General features: G+C 41.2%; 1 protein-coding gene and 1 long non-coding RNA gene across 2 annotated transcripts; both read left to right on the top strand.

The window, feature by feature from the left end:
* The first annotated feature begins 3,944 nt into the window (after positions 1-3,944).
* LOC145136221 (uncharacterized) lies at positions 3,945-6,244 on the top strand. Its single transcript, XR_013720320.1, has 2 exons — positions 3,945-4,416; positions 5,386-6,244. It is a non-coding gene; the product is annotated as an uncharacterized LOC145136221 (long non-coding RNA).
* A 3,554-nt stretch (positions 6,245-9,798) lies between these two features.
* LOC145139774 (uncharacterized) lies at positions 9,799-11,594 on the top strand. Its single transcript, XM_079073481.1, has 3 exons — positions 9,799-9,986; positions 10,245-10,412; positions 11,525-11,594. Exons 1-3 carry the CDS (start codon positions 9,799-9,801, stop codon positions 11,592-11,594), a joined length of 426 nt encoding a protein of 141 aa, XP_078929607.1.
* The last annotated feature ends 8,247 nt before the right edge of the window (positions 11,595-19,841 follow it).

The following is a 19,841-nucleotide window of genomic DNA, read 5'->3' as shown; positions in this document are numbered from 1 at the left end:
TCTATTTTTATGAAATTGACATCATTATTGTAGTTGCTTAGTGTATGCATCACGACCGTATATAATTAAGATCTTATAGCCTGAGAATGTTTGGTTTGGCCTTATTTCCTGTTCTTGTTTGATGAAGGGCTTAGGGTAGGATCAGGTATTCGAAAATCTATAGGGTCCAACATTATGTATGGTTAGCATACACGGGTGCTGCAGGGTTGGTGAAAGTTTCATGGGTGGGTCGTGAGAGGTCGGGAGGCCAGTTATGAGGTAGATTAGCATTCCTCTAAGAGTGAGGATTGAGCGATCGCTATGTCTCTATATTCAGGTAGGCTGTTGTGGTGATACTTGAGACAAATATGGGTAGGTGTGGAAGGTAGTATGGCCCGTACTACTGAAAGCACAGGACCCATACGCGTATCAAGGAAGTCACAACCCCTAGGGTTTTGGTTGGGAGTTGGTTCCCTGTCATTATATGGGTTGTCATAGATCTTTCTGGTATATTACCAGAATGGTGGTTACGATGCGTCTTAAGATCGGATCCAGGTTAGAATCGAGAGCTGGCAGCCAAGATAGGCCAGCATTGTCAGAGGACCGTGTTAGTAGGATCATCCGGGAGGAGGTGATCGAGGTTGTTCGGGGACAGTTGTCGGAGATGTTGGGTCTATCAAGACCACCATGGTTGAGTATTTCGACGAGCACTATGCAGCCATTGCCGAGACGGTTTCCACGGCAGCTACAACAGCTGTAACGATGGCAGGGGGAGGAGCTGGTCGAGCTTTCCAATACCGGGACTTGTTATTGGGTCGTATTTTGATGAGTGGAGGGTTGCAGTTACTTGGGATCAGGGAAATGTTCCGTACACATTGCTTTCCGCAAGTTGAGTGGGAGAGGCTGGGTTAAGAGTTTTTAGATTTTAGGCTTCGGGGGTTTGTTCGAGGCCGAGATTCGAGTTGCGGGAACTCCAGAAGAGGTGTGACGATTAAGACCAGCTGGAGTTTTACAGCTGGAATTAGAATGGTTAATTGATGGATTGAGATGTCGTTTTCTAGGGAAAGGATTCTGCCCTTTCAGCTTTTCGAGCTCGAAGGAGTGAGCAGGCTTGTGACCCCAGGATCAGGTTGTATTCCAGCTCGGGGTCAGTTAGTCGCAGGGATTAGAGACAGTATCTCAACGCTGGTGAGCGCGGGTGGTCGATGTGGCATCAGTATCTTGTGAGGTCCGGTTCACCTTGGATCTCTTGCAACAGACAGTAAGGATGGGTTGTGCGATCTATTGTACTTTCGGGATTTGAGACTATGTCTTTGGAGTTGTTGTAGCTGATTTAGGGTAGAGGTTGCTTCAGCTACTGCAGTTAAGATGAGTATGATTGAGCTAGTGAGTAAGTCAGGGTGCGAGACCCTAAATGATATCATTTCTAGAGCCCAAGAGCGCGAGATTTGTTTGGAGCACTTTGGGAAGATGGGTATTATGTGAGAGGCTTGCAGACAGGGCCCCACAGGATGGGTATTCAACATTGTCAGGATTCAGCGGTTGTAGTGATCGTTATTGATTGGCGGATGGAAGCGCCAAGGGAAATAGCTTGTTATTGACGTATTAGTTGGAACATCTATTTTTTTGGTCTTTAAGATTTGAGTGTGAGATCATTCAAGCATCAGGGACTGTCGGTTAAGTTATGTTTCGATTTCACACCAGTGGGTGGTGATTAGTGTTCTAAGTGGGGGAGAATTGGGAATTCTCAGGTTGAGCGTCAGCCATTGAAGGTTTTGTTTGTTGCTAATCAGATTATGGTTTCCAAAATGGTCGGACAGGCGTTAATCGGTGAACCTCTCAAGGAGCGGGAATTCTCCAAGGAATTCAAGAGACAACAGTTGAGAAGCTAAGAACGCATCATTAATTCCCTTATGCAGTGTGCTTATGTTCCCTAAGTGATTGGAGTATGTTTCCCCTCGAAGATGGAATAGAAATTTGATTCATATCGAACTCGGATTTTGGTAACCTTCAGGATAATCGTGGAAGTCTTCTCGGACTAGTTCGGTATTAGTAGAATCGGATCAGTCTCGAGCAAGTATGGGCATTGTGGCGAGTAAATATGGAGTTAGGGGATTCCCAAATATGTGCATGGTAGTGATTCTTCGCGTGTATCTGTGGGTATTCAAGGTGGAAATAGGGTTGGTTCGGCTTACGTGCTTGATCAGGTTTGGGTTATAGTTTGCAATTGGATCCAGAGTTCGGCTATCATACTATTCTAGAGTCATGTGCGACCATGAGTTGTAGGAGTTTACTTGGATAACAACTTATTATATAAGTGAATCGTGCATGGTGGGGTTTCAGCATCGTGGCGCTGGTTGGTGTTGTGAAGGACGTTGGTTAGGTTTTTTCTTTTGGACAAGGTTGATAGTTTATCAGGAGCATTCCAGTCATGAGCTGAGGGCCAGGTAGGGCATACCAGACTCATGCTGTGGGCTCAGAGGCAATCCAGACCTATGCTGAGGGCCTTGTAGGGGTATTCCAGTCATAGGTTGTGGCCTAGTGATCTTAGTAGTTCATTTCTTCTGTTTGAGCGCTTTTGGAATGGACACATGGTTGAGTTTCGGGCGAGCCGTAATCGGCCGCGAGGAATCAGAAAATTTTGTGAGAAATACAAGGGCAGGTCCTTGAACCTCAAGTTATGAGTTTAGACCCGAGTTTCATATATATTGGTATTCTGATCTCGAGTATTCCATCCCGAGGATGACCGGACCCTATGATTGATTGAACCTAACATGTTTGGTATTCCAACCCGAGGGTTGATTGGGCCAAACGTGTGCATGATACGAGGGTATTCCATCCTGAGGATGACTGGACCCGTCGTAGGCATGCCTGGTATTCCAGCCCGAGGCTGATTGGGCCAGGTATGAGTGTTCATGCTTTGTTAGCTGGTTGGGCCAGGTGTGAGTGTTTATGTGAGTTATTTCGGGAGCTGAAGGACACATCATCCTGTCAGTACAAAAGGGGTTCGCTTCAGAAAGGGGAAAAATTGAGTCCTCGATTCTTCGAGTTAGCAGGATTATTGCCAGGATTGGCAAAAATGCAGATATATTTAGTCTTTTGGAGGAATTTAGCCGGATTATAGTAATTCCCATCGTTCGCAAGTTGCGAAAGTGCGGGTAGGACGGGAATGTTGTGGTATCATTGGGTGATACTCAAGTTGATGCATGCCGAAACTAAGTAGAGAGGCCGAGGGCCGTCTTGGAAGGGAAGGTAAAAGTCTAATGCAAAAAAAGGGGTACCTTGGTAAAGGTATGGTAGCAGTGTGTGATTTGTGATTCTGTTTTCTCGTGGGAACCTCAGGATATCAGAAGTTAAGTAGCCAGTTTTAGAACCATGCAAGGATTGGTTACGGTTGCCTTGGAAAGGCTGGTGTTATGCTCGTAGTTGTGGCCGTGTTGCTCAAGTTGTCTGGCGTGTAAGGGATGATCAGAAACGATTTCGAGGACGAAATCAAATTTAAGTGGGGGAGAGTTGTAACATCCCGTTTAAAATAGAATAATTAATGATAAACCCGGAACCCCGAGAAGTAATATTATGATTATTTTATATTATTATAGCCCAAGATCAAATAATAATTAGTGAGGTGTTGGTTTCGGGGTGCTAAATGATATACTTTTGATTTACGAGGGTTAAAGAGTAAATATCAGACTTATTCTGAGAAGGATTCTTGAAGCCAGGGTAGAAATGGTAATTTATGGATACTAATTGAGAATAATTTGTAGAGGAGGGGTTGTTTTGTAACTGTTGGACTTATATTGAAGAGAATTATAGGAGCAAGGGTTTAAAGGGTAAATTAAGGGATTTGTTTTGAAAGAAAAGAAGAGAATGAAGGGTCATTTCTGTCAGTATGGGCCAAAGTTTGCATTAGTCGGGTATATAACCCTTAGCCATCCGTAACCCTAACCCTTAATACTCCATTCAGCCGCCACCCTCACAGTGTCTCCTCCAGCCGCCGTCACCACCTCAACTCCCTCTTGTCCTCCGATCGGTTGAGTCCCAAGCCACCAGACGACCGTCTCGCGTCCAACCTCGCTGCCGGATGCCGTGAACGGCCTAAAGGGAAACTGCTGAAGATCATTTGGAGCCGTGAACGCCGTCGCGCGGGCCATGAACACAACTGAAGTCGTCGCCGCTGCACCATTTTCACGAAGTCGAAGACGGTGATTGCCGCCGTCGAGCAACCATTGTCGTGTTGCTGCCAGTCGCTTGGTCTGCCGGATGCCACCATATGGGTGGCTGTGTCCGTGCCTTGCATGCCGAGTGTGTGTTGCTGCCTTTTTCCGTGTCGACCACCACCGCTCCAAGCAGCTGAAGGGCTGATGTCGCTTGCTGCCATGTTTCCATCGCCACCAGCCACCATGGAAGGTGGCTGTGTGTATGTGTGATGTCCGTTAGGTGGGTCCGTGGGTTTAATGTAGTGTGTGTAATATATGTTGTGGGTGTTGTCTAGCCGGAAACCAAGAAAAGGCCACCACCACCACCACCGTGAGGTGGTGGCTGCCACCATATACCACCACCGGCCACCACAAGGGTAGCTCTGTGTGTAATTTTATTGTTGTGTGTGTAGCTTAGTGTGTGTGTTATTGAGATTGCTTTGTAAAACTGTAATAGAGTAGGAATAATGAAAAGAAAAGCTCAAAACACCACCGTAGGGTGGTGGCCGCCGCCTCCTGCTACCGACCGCCGTGTTGGGTGGCGGTGTACCTCGTTTGCATTTTTGGACTCGTTTGGGATGTTTGGACAAAGGGGACCCAATGAAACCCTAGTGGGCCCAATGAGACTTCCGTGGGCCCAAAGAACCCTAATGGGCCCAATGAAGCCCTAATGGACCTAAAAGCCCAACCATTTGATTAATGGGCAAGTAATTGGGTTGGAAACCCTAATTAGGGTTTGGAAAACCCTAATGCCTTGAAACCCTAATTTTAAGATTTATCGGGACCCGCACTTGAATTAATTAACAAACTCAAAATATTAAATTATAATCATTGGCAAATTCACCTAAGGCAATAATTGACTTAATGGATTAAGTCCTTAAGGGATTAAGTCCTTAATGGGTTAAGTAGGAACACTTAATCCTAATTGTCATTTCATTTGAAAACCCTAATTTCACATGGGCCTTGAGTTGGGCCTTTCTATTGGGCTTTGGCGATTGGACTATTATTGGGCTATCCAAGAATAAGGTAATGGACCAAAATAATTAGATGGGCTTTATGATAAGGCCCATGTGAGGACTTGGGGCCAATTTGGAAAATTGGGCCATATGTTGGGCTTTGGCCCATTTTTTGACTTTTATGCTTTTGTAGTGTGAGTTGGACCTTGGGCTTGGAACCCAATTATTAATTGGGTATTGTTTGATGTTGACAGTTCGAGAATCTATCAACAAGCAACTCGAGTTTTATCTGCCGGACTTCAGCCGTGCCAGGTGAGTTATCCTCACTATACTAAGGGGTCTAAGGCACCAAGGCCGGCCCATTAGATTTGATATACTAGTAGTTATTGATATGTTGAGTTTGAGTTAGTGATGTATGCCAGTTGATATGCTATTCGGGTAGACCTTTAGGACTACCTGTGATACTGTATGATTATCTGTATGTGCATTAGTTATGTTACATGTCGACATGTTATGTGGGATGGGTTGAGGTTGTACTGCTCCGTGCGGTAGCCAACAAACCCTAGAGTATTCCAGATATGAGCTAAGGGCCGGGCAAGGCATGCTAGACTCATAATGAGGACTCGGGAGTATTCCAGATATCAGCTGAGGGCCGGGCAAGGCATGCCAGAATCATACTGAGGACTCGGGAGCATTCTAGATACGAGCTGAGGGACGGGTAGGGCATGCCAGACTCGTACTGTGGGCTCGGTGGCAATCCCAATGTGAGCGGTGGGCCCGGAAGGCAATCCAGACTCACACTGTGGGCCAGGGGTAATCCAGTTGGTAAAGCTGTGGACCCATTGCATGCTGTTCAGTTTGTTATGTCATGATATTGCTGATATTGTTATGTGGATTGTATGTGTATTGGTATTTTGGGGGTAACTCACGCTTACGGTTTCAGTTTATTGTTTCAGGTGCTTCAGATGACTTGGCAAGGCGAAGGCGTGACCGTACACATCCTCGTGTTTTGGACTTATGGTTTCTGGGATACTCTGATATTAAACTATTTTGAAAACATTTTGTAATAACTAATGGCTTTTGGATGTTTGAAAAAGTTTTATATTGGATTGATTTTTTATGGGTGTTACAACGTGAGAGTAGGTGCTCACGTCGTGATGTCAGCTCAGGTGATTTCTTTGACTGAGTTGGCTAGGTTGGGTCGAGTCGAGTTAGAATCGGACCGAGTGTACTATCACGACGTGACCATGGTCTGGTCACAACGTGAGGATGGATATTTTACATTAAGGGTTGTTGACCTTGACCAGGATTTTGACTAAGTTTGACCTAAGGGTATTTTGGATTGTGTTTGAGAATTGGTCACTTTTGATGGGATAGGTGACGGGTAGAGCTGAGACTTTATCAGCTATTGTTCAGACTGTGAGGTGAGTTTCCTCACTGTTCTTATGGGTCGAACGTACCAATGCCAGCCCCTTTAATTATGGATCCTGGTATATAGGATGTTCTACAGTAGTGATTTGTAAATCTGTTTGCTAGTCTGTTAACTGGTTTATATGATTATCTGTTGCTGGATATATGTTATTTGTTATGTATATGTCGATATGGTATGGTAGGGTTGAGATTGTACTGCTTTGTGCTGTAACCTCTATGCATTACCTGATAACAACCATCGAATTACACACATCTATCGAGAGTGAAAACGAACTTTAAATGACAATTTAAATAAATAATTACCCTTGACATGTTTCCATATAAACTATCAGTCACGGTTCACCTTTCATACTCGATAAATGAGTGTTAGCCAATGGTTGTTATCGGGTTAGGTATTGATATTGGGTGGTAGTTAGGTTAAAGAACATAAGAGGAACACAAACATTAAAGAAACACCCATATAATACATCTCACCATGACACCCATAACGATACATATGAGGAATGTAGAAAGTTTGAAGTGGTAAACAAAAAATAGAGGAGTATTTAGTCCATCATTCTATTCCTGGAAATTACCAACAAATGTAAGCCTCATGCTTACAGTTGTTGATTTATGTGTTTTAGGTACTTCCGAGGATCGCGGGAAGGGGAAGGTCTGATTGTACACTCCCTGGTAGATTTGTTACGGGGCCAGTCTGTGATAATCTGATATTTTATGATGACAATTTGTATTTGACACTTATGTTTTTGGATGTCTTGGTTCATGAACAATATTTTCGTAATTTAAAATTGAAACATTTGGTTTTAAATTTTAGGTGTTACAAACATAAAATCCGCTGTTACTGCTCGTGATATTTGGCTGGACCTTGAAGAAAGATTTGAAAGAGAGAATGCTCCAAGAGCGTATGAACTAAGAAGAACGATAACCACAATTCTCCAAGAAAACATGACGATATTAGGTTATTAAACAAAACTGAGAGGGACTTGGGATGAAGTACAATCAATTAGCCCGTTACACCAGCATGCACCTGCCAAGGTTGGAAGTGTGAAATCACAAAAGAAATTACAAGATCAAGGGAAAAGGAGCGCTTGTACGACTTTCTGATGGGACTTAATGAAGAATATGGAGCCCTAAGGACGCAAATTCTAAGTACTGATCCTCTACCCACATTGAACGATGCATATCATCTACGAAGTCAAGATGAACAACAGAAAAAGATTGGTTCTTCTCGAAGTACAATTGGAGAAGCTGCCGCTTTCTACACCAACAATAAAATAGCTCCAAAAATTGGCCCCAATGAAAACTCTTCAGGTAACTTGAACAAGAAGGAAGAAAGAAGCAAGAATGGAAAGAATGATGATAGATGGTGTTGACATTGCCATAAAACTAGACACACACTTGATGGGTCTTTTGAATTAATCAATTATCCTGATTGGTGGTCCGTAAAGTAAACAACAAGCAATAATCAATTAGTTAGGAATCGACAACAACAACCACGAGCTACCAATGTTACTGGAGAAGTCTCATAACAATCACCAGTTCTTGCAAAAGAAGACTGAAAATATTCTTTAACTTTTAAAATTGGCAAAACTAAGAGAGCAAATGATCAATCCCACAACCAACATGACTGGTAAGGTCGAAAAACAAGACAATTAGATCATTGATTCGGGTGCTAGCGATCACATAACTCATATTACAAAGTGGTCAAAGGCCATGAATAATAAGAAGAACAACACCTCTTTTCTATACCCAATTGAAAACTAGTAAAAGTCAAAGGAATTGTCGATATACAAATATCACTAGAAAATATGACGTTTGGCAATTGAATGAAAGAAAGTTGCAATGGAAGTTCTAAGAAAATATGACGTTTGGCATAGAAGAATTAGGCATACTTCAGAAGGAGTACTTCGTAAGAGACAACAAATAGGAGATGTATGTACTTGCAGTCATTTTTGTGATTCTTGTATTCGAGCAAAGGAAAATAGACTTCCTTTTCCAATAAGCTCTTCGAAAACAAAAGAGTGCTTTAATTTAATACATGTTGATATATAGGGTGGATATAAATATGCTTCTATTGATGGTGCTCATTATTTTCTATCAATTGTCGATGATTACAGTCGTGAAGTGTGGGTGTATTTGATGAAAAATAAGTCTGATGCTGCTCAATTACTAGTCACGTTCTATAAGATGATTGTAACACAATTTAAGAAGAACATCAAAAGATTAAGAACTGATAATGGATCAGAATTTAAGTCTAGTTTCATGCTTGAATTTTACAAGGACAAAGGCATACTACTAGAAACCTCATACCCGTATACGCTACAACAAAATGGTGTTGTAGAGAGAAAGCACAAACATATATTAGAGATGGGAAGAGCATTGCGATTCCAAGCTTCAGTTCCAATTGAATTTTGGAGTGACTGTGTATTGACTACAACATATATAATAAACAATTCGCCAACACCAGTTCTAGAAAATACAACTCCACGTGAAATCTCCTTGGGAAATTTCCCACATGTGAACACCTATGGGTTTTTGGTTGCTTAGCTTATACACACTACACAGTGGGAAAACATGATAAATTTGATGAGAGAGGGAGACCTTGCATTTTCATTGGGTGGCCAATGGGTCAAAAATGTTACAAACTTTATGACTTAAAAGATCAAAGAATACACATCACCCGTAGTGTCACTTTTATTGAAAGTAAGTTCTCTTTTGGAGAAGACTATGAATGACATAAGGTGATAGTAAATTATCACCTGGTTGATGCGTTGGATTGATGTTCCAATGGAAAAATTAGATGGGAATGATGAGACAAGTGATGGTGACAACCCACAAATCACTGAATCGCAACCATTAAACTCCCTTGCACCTACCACCAATAGCGATAATAATACTCAAGTGCAAACAGGTCAACAAACTGGAATCATGCATGGTACTTGCATACGGTCAAAGCGAAAACATTTGGAAGACTTCGTGACCAAGTTACCAACATCATTGATAGCTTCGTGCCCATCCCATCTTCAGGTTCTTCAGCATCTGCCAACAAGCTGGTATATCCTATTTCTTATTTTTTTCCTTATAATAAATTTTTAAAAACACATCAGGCGTTCTTATAAGCAATCACTTCAAACAATGAACCAAAATATTTCTCTCAAGCCATGAAAGATCCAAGATGGATAGAGGTAATGAAAAGAGAGATAACCGCGCTTTAAGAAAATGACACTTGGTCTTTAATGGAACTACTAATGGGAAAGGAAGCAGTTGACTCGAAATGGGTTTATAAGATTAAATATAAACCTAATGGAGAAATAGAAAGGTTTAAAGCTCAGTTGGTAGCAAAAGGATACACTCAAATAGAAGGTATCAATTTTCATGAAACATTTTCTCTTACAGCTAAACTTGTGACTGTTAGATGTGCCTTGTATGTTTCCACAAAGAAAGAATGGGAAGTACACCATGGACGTAAATAACACCTTCTTGCATGGAAATCTAGAAGAAGATGTTTACATGAAGGTGCCTTAATGTTTTCGTGAAAAAGTTAAAAATCGGGTGTGTAAATTGCTCAAGTCTATCTATGTTTTACGTCCAGCTTCAAGAAATTGGTAGCAAATGTTTACAGAAGCTCTTATGGAGATAGATTTCTACAAAGCAAATAAGATCATTCTATGTTTATATTTAGGATGAATTATATACACGTTGTTGCACTTAGTTATGTTGATGATATCTGGTTAATGGGAAATGACATCAATAAAATCAATGAGGTGAAAAAGCATTTGCATAACCAGTTTAGCATTAAAGATTCTGGTCTTTTCAAATATTTTTTTGGTATTGAAGTTGCTCGGTCAAAGTAAGTTTTTGTGATACGTTAAAGAAAATACACTCTCGACATTCTAGAAGATTGTGGTGTTTCAGCAAGCAATCATAGAAATTTCCTAATGGAACAGAATGTTAAGCTGAGAAAAGATGATAAAAGCCCATAAACTGAGCTTCACGTTATAGAAGATTGGTGGGATGTCTACTTTCCCTCACAGTTACTTGACCTGACATAACATTTGTAGTGAACCAGCTATGTCAATTCTTGAGCAATCCTAGAAAATCGCATATGGATGCTACTCACATGATACTTTGATATTTGAAAGGCACAACAGGTCACAGTTTATACCTTCCTTCGTCTGGTTCTTTAGATCTTATGGCATATTGTGAATCTAGCTGGTAAAGCTGTCCAACCACTAGAAGGCTTTGCATGAGATATTTCATTAATATTGGAGGATCACCAATTTCATGGAGGACAAAAAAGCAAACAGTAGTATCAACATCTTCAACAGGAGAAAAATATCTGGTCGATGGCAAGTAGTACATGCGAAATTTTATGGCTCGGGTGGCTTCTTCAAGATTTGGATGCTGTGTAAAGTGGTCCAACTCTTCTTATATGTGACAATGAAGTAGCTAGACACATTGCAGCTAATCCAATTTATCATGAATGAACAAAACATATTGATATGGAATGTTATTTTATGCGAGAAAAGGTAAACAATGGGGATATCAAAACTTTTGTTGTACACTATGATTTTCAGGTTGTAGATATCTTCACTAAGACGCTTGGTGCAAATTGGTTCAAATTTCTACGTGGCAAGTTGGGTGTTCGTGACTTACACAATCCAACTTGAGAGGGAGTATTAAGATTAAGGATCGTTATTATCATTATGTAGCTTATGTCTATCTTTATTTTTGGTATTTTTCTTGTTTGATTGTTATCGGGATTCTAGGATTTCTGTTCAGATCCTTGTTATAAATACTCATCTATAAATCGATTTATTAATAATAAGAAAACACGTTTTACTTCTCTAAATTTATTATTATTAAGTTTCAATGGGTATTTAGACAATTATGGACCGCTCTTTGATCCATATAGATTAAATTTAATAATGAAATTTGTTATCTAATATGATTTGGATACAGATTTAAGTGTTCCATGATCAAATCATTCAAGGAAATCAAATATGATGATTTTTTTGGAAATGGAAAATAAGATTAATAAAAAGCCCAACCTAGCAAGGTACTAGGCAGAGCAGGAAAAATCATACAATAAGAGTTTCTAGCAAGTTACAAACATAAAAAGGGAGAAACTACCCAATCCACCCATTTGATATCTTTCTTTACCTTCTATGTTTACACTAAAGAAATACCATAGCAATAACATTATCAGCAACTTTAGTAGGAGATATCTTGGCATTTTGGAATATCCTCTCGTTCTGAGCTTTCCATATCCACCAAAACATGCCATAGCAAATGGCCATAAATAGTTTCCTTTTTTTAGGGCAGTGTCTCCAGGAGGTAGCAAAATCGAGAAGCTCACCCATATGTGTAAAGTGACAATCACTAATCCCACACCATTGTAGAATCTATTTATGAGTGATACTAGCTGCTTGACACCCTAACTAGAATGTGATATTAATCCTCCACGTCTTCATTGCAATATCCACATATATCGGATCTGATAAGAATACCCCTTGCTTTCAAGGCCATCACCGAGGTATTATGTCCCATGCTAGCTCTCCAGATGAAACAAGTGACCTTGACGGGACCATTTTTATCCATGAGACTCTAGAACCAAGAGGGTAGGAGGGAGAGAGATCAAACTTGGATCATATTAGATTGGTTGTAAATTGACCATCTGAAGCCAAATTAGAGGTTCAAGAGCCAGCCAAACTACACGGGCAAAATGAAGCAATCACATAACTGATTTGAGACAAGGTGGGGGCTAATCCAACAGCTTCAATATCCATGCTCCATTTCCATTCAAATCCATCTGATTTTATGTGATCCGCCACATTGCATTTTTTTAGTACTCTCTAACTAGTATAGATCAGGGAATCTCATTTTAAGAGGCTCACCACCTATCCATTCATCTAACCAGAAGAGGGTATTGTCACCTGATATGACCACTTTTTTATTTATATCACTGACCTGTAATCCAAATTTGTAACACCTGTTTCAGGTATTGATTTATTTTTTTAATAATTTTTTAGGGTTTTGTGCATGGAATCGGTGAGTTGGGTGCTCCAACTCGTCGAGTAGAGACTGTTAGGGGACGCGGGGTTTGAGTCTTACTCAGCGAGTCGGAAGGCCCTGACTCGACGAGTAGGAACTGTAAAGAGAAACCCTAATTTTTAGGGTTTACACCATATTTAAAGAACTTATTGCGCCTCTTGTGGCCTCCCTTATCACCCTAACATCCAGAGAAAACCCTAGATTGATCTTGAACCTTCTTGAGTGAGAGAAAGAGCTTTTGTTAGTGATTTTGGGGAATTTGTGAAGGATTGTAGAGCTTGAAGAGGAAGGAACAAGGAAAGGAGCAGTAGATCCAACATCTACTCTGTCTTGGCCATCATTTTGAGGTATAAAGTCGTCACCTTGATCTCTAGATGATTAGATCCCTTTTCTTGGAAGTAAATGGCCATTTTTGGTGCAAAATGGAGTCAAGCTTGGATCTGGACTTGTCACAAGGATATGGTTCCAGATCTGGACCTCTCAAGGTCCCCAATTGCACAAAGTTGCTCACTTTATGCAACCTAGCCCTTTCCATGCACAAAAACCTTGTAAGGAGCCTAGTTTTGAGGTTATGGCCTAGTAGGGCCTTGCATGCACGTAAAGTTTGCAACTTTACGTGGTATCTGCACTAAGAGAGTTTGGATCTGGAGTTTGGGACCATAGATCCCACTGAAAAGGGCTGAACTTGGAAAGGACTGAAGGAACTCGTTAAGTCCCTTAGCTGACTCGACGAGTCGGGGTAGGGTTTGCCCGTTTCTAGGTTTCTGGATGAGTGCAGTGAAGGATTAGGGTTTTGGTCCGTTCAGACTTTAGTTTTGTGGACATATGATGAACTCAACGAGTCAATAGGGTGACTCGGCAAGTTTAGGCGGGACTCAGTGGAATGAACTCGACGAGTTACAAAGGTAACTCGACGATTTAACGAGTCATACATGAACTCGACGAGTTGATGGGTGTACTCGACGAGTTGAGGTCAACATGACTGTTGACCTTGACTGTTGACCAGGGTTGACCAGAGTTGACTTTTAGGGTACTTATGGGATTATGACAAGTTAATCACATGATGGTTATAGGCAGTTGAGGAGGAGTAGTGCGTGAGACATACCTGATTCTAGCTTGTCAATTCAACATTTGAGAGGCGAGTCTTCTCACCATACCAATGGGTCCATGGCAGATAAGAACACGTAGGGGTTCCCGTGGCATTAGGTGTAAGACCCTGAAGGGTTTTCATGGCTTCCTTATATGTTGTATGCATGGCTTATGTGATATGTGTAGCTTTATAGCTAATATGATATGTGTTATGTGGATTATGTGTGGGGTATGCTCTGGGGGACTCACTAAGCATTAGCTTACAGTTTGTGGATTTGTTTAAGGTACATCTAAGCCTAAGGGAAAGGGCAAGGCTTGATGGTGTGGCATGCACTCTCACTCGGGCATTTTATGGGACACTCTGATATTTTGAAATAAAGTTGTATTTGATATGGTTTGAAACAATTGTAACTGGTTTTTGTGGATGATGGAAATGTGTTTTGGATAATTAAAAATGAAAAATTTCTTTTGAAAAATTGGGTTGTTATAAGTTGGTATCAGAGCCTTGGTTTGAGCGATTCGGGCATACTCTCGGGTGTGTCAGGACTCAAACTAAGGAAATGGTAAAATTGTTTTCAAAAATAAAAGTTAAAAACTTTGAGACTGGAAAAGAGGAGAGTGCAACGCACGTGATTGGCCGAGCCAAGTAAGTAGTTCCCCAAATGTGTTAGCCATGTTATACTGATATTTGAGCTTTGATAATCGTATGGATTTTGCTATGTGTATGCTTTTAAGATTGTATACGGTTAGGAGCTTATAGCCTTAAAATGATTGATTTGGTCTTATTTCTTGTTCCTTGTCTGGTTGTGGTCCTAGGGTAGAATCTTTTATTCGAAAGTCTATTTCATCCTTTTCTGTGTATAATTTGCATGCATAAAGGCAACCTATTATGATTGATCTGTTTGATGTGGGTAGAGCAAATCTTAGGACAACCTGAGATTTGAGATATGCGGTAGTCTGTGGGATATGGTTTATTTTGGGACGAATTGGAGTTATCAGGTAGAGCTTTGGGGAAAGGTACAGGTAGGTGTGGAAGTTAGTATTGGGCCCGTACTACTGAAAGCACCGGACGTGTACCCGAACTAATGCTAGATCTGACAGCTCTAAGGAGGACTGGTGTGGGAAGACTCCCTATATAGATGTCCAAATTATTATGGTTTATGAAATTTCAGTTCAGCATGGTGATGACATAATTTGGGACAGGAGGATCAGGATCGGGATCAGGATCTGGATCCGGATCGGGCAGCGGTACTGAGCCCATTGATGAGAGGCTGCGCGACATCATTGCAACCGAGGTTACGAAGGGCATCATTGACGCTACCCCAGTGATATTTGGGACGGTCAAGGAGGGTATAATGGAGATCATGGAGGAGAGGCTCAAGTCATTCAGAGCCGAGATTTCTGTGGGCCAAATCAGGGCCCGAACTCCCTCGTTTCGGGAGTTCAAGGCGTGTGGAGCGCCAGAGTTTTTCGGGGTCAGGGACCCCATTGTTAACCGACACTAGGTGGCGGACATTGAGAACGCCCAACGCACGAGTTCTTGCCCTGATGCGACAAATGTGGGTTTTGCTTCATGTATGCTGAGGGACAGAGCCCGTGATCAGTGGGGAGAGGTGACCAGCCAAGTGGGAGCAGCCGGTGTGGCTGAGATGACATGGGCTGAGTTTTTTCAGCGATTTGACTTGGAGTTTGCACCGGCTATTGAGGTGCAACAGATGGTGAGGGAGTTCCAGGAGCTCCAGCAGACCATCGAGATTGTGGCGGATATGGCTGTGCATGGGTTAGTTTGGGTTGGTTTTCGACCCAAACCCAACCCAACCCATAAATGGTCGGTTTCTGGTTTTCAGAACCCAATAGGATCGGTTTCTGGTCAGTTCGGTTTCTCGGGTTCTGAGGTCAGTTTGGGCGGTTTTTCGGTTTCTTGGGTTCAACCCATACATTCACGGGTTCTGGGTTTAAACCCATGGGTTTTGGGTTTTAACCCATTTTTTATAAATGAAGCAACAAGTTAAATACTTCAAAAAACACCAAATTTAAGCTAAATACTTCAAAAAAACATGAGTCTTACAACAAATAGTCTATTACAAGTTACAACCAAAGCCCGAAATAGTCTATTACAACCAAAAAACAATCAAGTATGGGTCGGTTTCTCGGGTTGGATGGGTCGGTTTCTTGGGGCGGTTTGTCGGTTTTAAGTATGGGTCGGTTTCTCGGGTTGGATGGGTCGGTTTCTGGATAAAAACCGAAACCGAACCCGATTTTTCGGTTTTTAAAAAATTCAAACCCTAATCTTCGGTTTTGCTTCGGTTTTGGTTTTTTCGGTTTCGGTTTCGTCGGTTTTAGTTAGTTTCTAGGTTTCTTGGTTTGGGTTTGCTCACCCCTAGTGGCGGAGATCACCGCCAAGTTTCGGGAGCGAGCATTGTTGATTCCACAGTATGCTACCGATGAGGACATGCGGAGGACGAGGTATCATTCCATGTTGAGGGATGATATTCAGGAGTTTGTGAGCTTTACAGGGTGCAAAACCCTGAATGGGATGGTGGAGAAGGCCCGTGAGCGGGAGATGGAGTTGGATTTCCGCACCAAGCAGTAGCCTGAGCAGGCACAGACAGCAGTAGGTCAGGCTAAAAAGCCTAAGACCTCAGATTCATCCAGTAATGGCCAGCATGGCCTTGGCCGATGTGCCAAGTGTGGGAGATCTCATGGGGGAGCTTGCCGGGGGACGAACCCAGTGTGTTATACGTGTGGTCAGCCGGGCCACGTGAGCAGGGACTGCCCCAAGAAGGGCTTGATATGTTTCCACTGCAACCAGACTGGCCATAAAAAAGCCGATTGTCCGAGGTTGCAGGGAGGGGGAGGAGCAGTGGCGGCGCCTGTTCCAGGTATTGATTTATTTATTTTTTTTATAATTTTTTAGGGTTTTGTGCATGGAATCGGCGAGTTGGGGTGCTCCAACTCGTCGATTAGATATTGTTAAGGGACGCCGGGTTTGGGTCCTACTCGGCGAGTCGGAAGGCCCCGACTCGACGAGTAGGAGCTGTAAAGAGAAACCCTAATTTTTAGGGTTTACACCCTATTTAAAAAAGTTATTACGCCTCTTGTGGCCTCCCTTATCACCCTAACATCCAGAGAAAACCCTAGATTGATCTTGAACCTTCTTGAGTGAGAGAAAGAGCTTTTGTGAGTGATTTTGGGGCATTTGTGAAGGATTCTAGATCTTAAAGAGGAAGGAACAAGGAGAGAAGCAGTAGATCCAACATCTACTCTGTCTTGGCCATCATTTTGAGGTATAAAGTCGTCACCTTGATCTCTAGATGATTAGATCCCTTTTCTTGGAAGTAAATGGCCATTTTTGGTGCAAAATGGAGTCAAGCTTGGATCTGGACTTGTCACAAGGATATGGTTCCAGATCTGGACTTCTCAAGGTCCCCAATTGCATAAAGTTGCTCACTTTATGCAGCCTAGTTTTGAGGTTATGGCCTTGTAGGGCCTTGCATGCACGTAAAGTTTTCAACTTTACGTGGTATCTGCACTAAGAGAGTTTGGATCTGGAGTTTGGGACCATAGATCCAACTGAAAAGGGTTGAAATTGGAAAGGACTGAAGGAACTCGTTGATTCCCTTAGCTGACTCGACGAGTCGGGGTAGGGTTTGCCCGTTTCCGAGTTTATGGATGAGTGTAGTGAAGCATTAGTGTTTTGGTCCGTTCAGACTTTAGTTTTCTAGACATATGATAAACTCAACGAGTCAATAGGGTGACTCGACGAGTTGAGGCGGGACTCAATGGAATGAACTTAGGAGGAACTCAACGAGTTAACGAGTCATACAGGAACTCGACGAGTTGATGAGTGTACTCGACGAGTTGAGGTCAACATGGACTGTTGACCTTGACTGTTGACCAGGGTTGACCATAGTTGAGTTTGAGGGTAATTATGGGATTATGACAAGTTAATCACATGATGGTTATAGGAAGTTGAGGAGGAGCAGTGTGCGGACATACCTGATTCTAGCTTTTCAGTTCATCATTTAAGAGGTGAGTCTTCTCACCATACCAATGGGTCTAAGGCACCAAGGCCGGCCCATTTTATGTGATGTGGATTGTTGATTGATTATGCGATATGATATTTTGACATTTGCATGGAAGACCACGTGGGGGTTCCCGTGGCATTTGATATAAGACCTTGGAGGGTTTCCATGGCATCCTAGTATATCTGCTTGTATAGTTTGCATTATGTCTTGTTTGGTAGTGAAGACCTTGTGGGGGTTCCCAAGGAAGGAAGACCTTGTGGGGGTCCCCAAGGCAGGAAGTCCATGTGGGGGTTCCCATGGCAGATAAGACCACATGGGGGTTCCCGTGGCATTAGGTGTAAGACCCTGAAGGGTTTTCATGGCTTCCTTATATGTTGTATGCATGGCTTATGTGATATGTGTAGCTTTATAGCTAATATGATATGTGTTATGTGGATTTTGTGTGGGATATGCTCTGGGGGACTCACTAAGCATTAGCTTACAATTTTTGGATTTGTTTCAGGTATATCTGAGCCCAAGGGAAAGGGAAAGGCTTGATGGCGCGCCGTGTACTCTCACTCGGGCATTTAATGGGACACTCTAATATTTTGAAATAAAGTTGTATTTGATATGCTTTGAAAACAATTTTAACTGGTTTTTGTGGATGATGGAAATGTGTTTTGGATAATTAAAAATGAAAAATTTCTTTTGAAAAACTGGGTTGTTACAAAATTTATGGATTTCCTTTTTGGCTCCAACCATATTATTCCATACGTCTACAATGCTTTTACAAGACAAGTTGTTTAATGGCTTATCTAATAAGCGATGGATACCAGTAATAACACCACCCTATAACGAGTCTTGGTTAGTTCTTAGCCTCCATCACCATTTTGTCAATAGGACAATATTAAGAGAGTGTAGCGACCCTAGTCCCAACTCACCTTTCTTCTTAGGAGCAATGAGTTTGTCCCATGCCACCCATCTTATTTTCGGTTTTCCATCATTACTACCTCCCCAAAGAAATTCACTATATATCTTTTCGAGAGTTTCAATACATACAAATTGAAGATGATGTTTATGACATCCTTAAATGATGATTTGATTTGATTAATGATGGTAACTAAGATGTTATATCATGATTAACAGTTTAATATTTTTTCTAATCATCCTATGCTATTTGAAATGAAATTTAAAGAGTATAAAAAAGTTAGTATATATATATATATATATATATATATATATATATATATATGTATGTATGTATCTTGTGATGTTTATAAAGTTTTGTTGTTATTAACATTATATTATTGATCTTCCAATGTCCGTTCAAAATTGAGTTTTGATGAAGTATGAGGTTCTTATATTTGTATATAAATCTTGTGTTTCATGTATATATATTTCTTCTAAAGTTTAATCTTAACATGACTCACTAGGCTTCTCAAGTGTAACATACTATTTTGACGCATGCTTTGGGTAGAAATGATTGCTTGGTGACTGTGGGAATTTAAGAACTTGAGGATATTTAAAAGGCTAAGTTGATGTACTATTTAAAATGGTAATTACATTATATCTTTTTACCTCATATGGATCATGATGCTCCCACATACTATTTTAAAAGCAAAATTTTATTTCTAAAAGATTTATGAGGTTTAGAGACTTTTCCACAAATTATTTGTTACATGTTTTGAAAAACTACTTTTATTTCTTGTATGGTGAATGTTTTAGCATACCCCCCCTTGGTGAATATATGAGCTAACTGAAACATCAATCACATCAAGAAAAAAGAGTATATCAATCAATTTTTCTCGTTTCCCAAAGAAAACAATCTTAGAAAGAAGTGTCGCCAAGATACATATCTTCTTAAAAACATGCAAAGATCCATTAACCAACTCCACAGGTTCTAGCCATGTTTGAGTTCATGTCAAAACCCCCCATTCAATCCATGAATGATCTTGTTGACTAATACCTATAAAGAGTTTGAATTTCTAGGTAACCAACACTTTCTTCCATTTAACCCAACAAATTTCTTTTAACAACGTCCTATTTCAAAAAAAAAAAAAAACAACATTGTAAGTTTATCAAGGATTTGAGAACAGTTTCTAGAGCTTTAACAACTAACATAAAGTAAA

This window comes from Lactuca virosa, chromosome 9 (genome assembly GCF_052849685.1).
Source record: "Lactuca virosa cultivar CGN04683 chromosome 9, Lactuca_virosa_CGN04683_v6, whole genome shotgun sequence".
In the NCBI taxonomy this organism is placed as follows: domain Eukaryota; kingdom Viridiplantae; phylum Streptophyta; class Magnoliopsida; order Asterales; family Asteraceae; genus Lactuca; species Lactuca virosa.
Note: the sequence above shows the minus strand (reverse complement) of the source record. Positions and strands in the feature narration are given on the sequence as shown.